This window comes from Apaloderma vittatum, unplaced genomic scaffold (assembly GCF_000703405.1).
Source record: "Apaloderma vittatum isolate BGI_N311 unplaced genomic scaffold, ASM70340v1 scaffold27684, whole genome shotgun sequence".
NCBI classification, from domain to species: domain Eukaryota; kingdom Metazoa; phylum Chordata; class Aves; order Trogoniformes; family Trogonidae; genus Apaloderma; species Apaloderma vittatum.
The window spans coordinates 1-349 of NW_009711469.1; the positions used below are offsets into that span (position 1 = coordinate 1).

At 57.0% G+C, this 349-nt stretch overlaps 1 protein-coding gene across 1 annotated transcript in view; it reads right to left on the reverse strand.

The window, feature by feature from the left end:
- Positions 1-126: 126 nt before the first annotated feature.
- LOC104272609 (uncharacterized protein FLJ45252-like) overlaps positions 127-349 on the reverse strand; it is a gene marked incomplete at both ends in the record, with an annotated part of 15,882 nt that continues 15,659 nt past the window's right edge. Inside the window, one exon of the mRNA XM_009867654.1 lies at positions 127-330. Within this exon, the coding sequence (XP_009865956.1) occupies positions 127-330 (204 nt within the window). The remainder of the gene's footprint in view (positions 331-349) is intronic.

Below are 349 nucleotides of genomic sequence, written 5' to 3' on the forward strand. Positions count from 1 at the left end.
ATATATATTGCTATGTCATTCATTTCAAGAGGGTCGAGGTCCTGCACGAGGTGGTCCCGTGGGCAGCACCTCCCAGCTCACAGCACGTTAAGGCTTTTGCTTTCCCGCTTTGGAAGGAAAAGGTGCCGAAGCGAAGACAGATCCCGCTATCGCCTGCCTGTTGGTCTGAGAAACCACTTTGTAAGCAGCAATGGGCTTGACTTCGAGGCCCTGCCCATCTTCTGGGCTGTAGTGACGGGAGTATTTCGACAAGGACTGCGGACGGAAAGGTTTGTTAACCACGGAGCCCAGCGCGGCTTCCTGGGGCAGCACCTGCCCTCCTTGGTTCCTCTCGCCGGCAAGGCCGCCC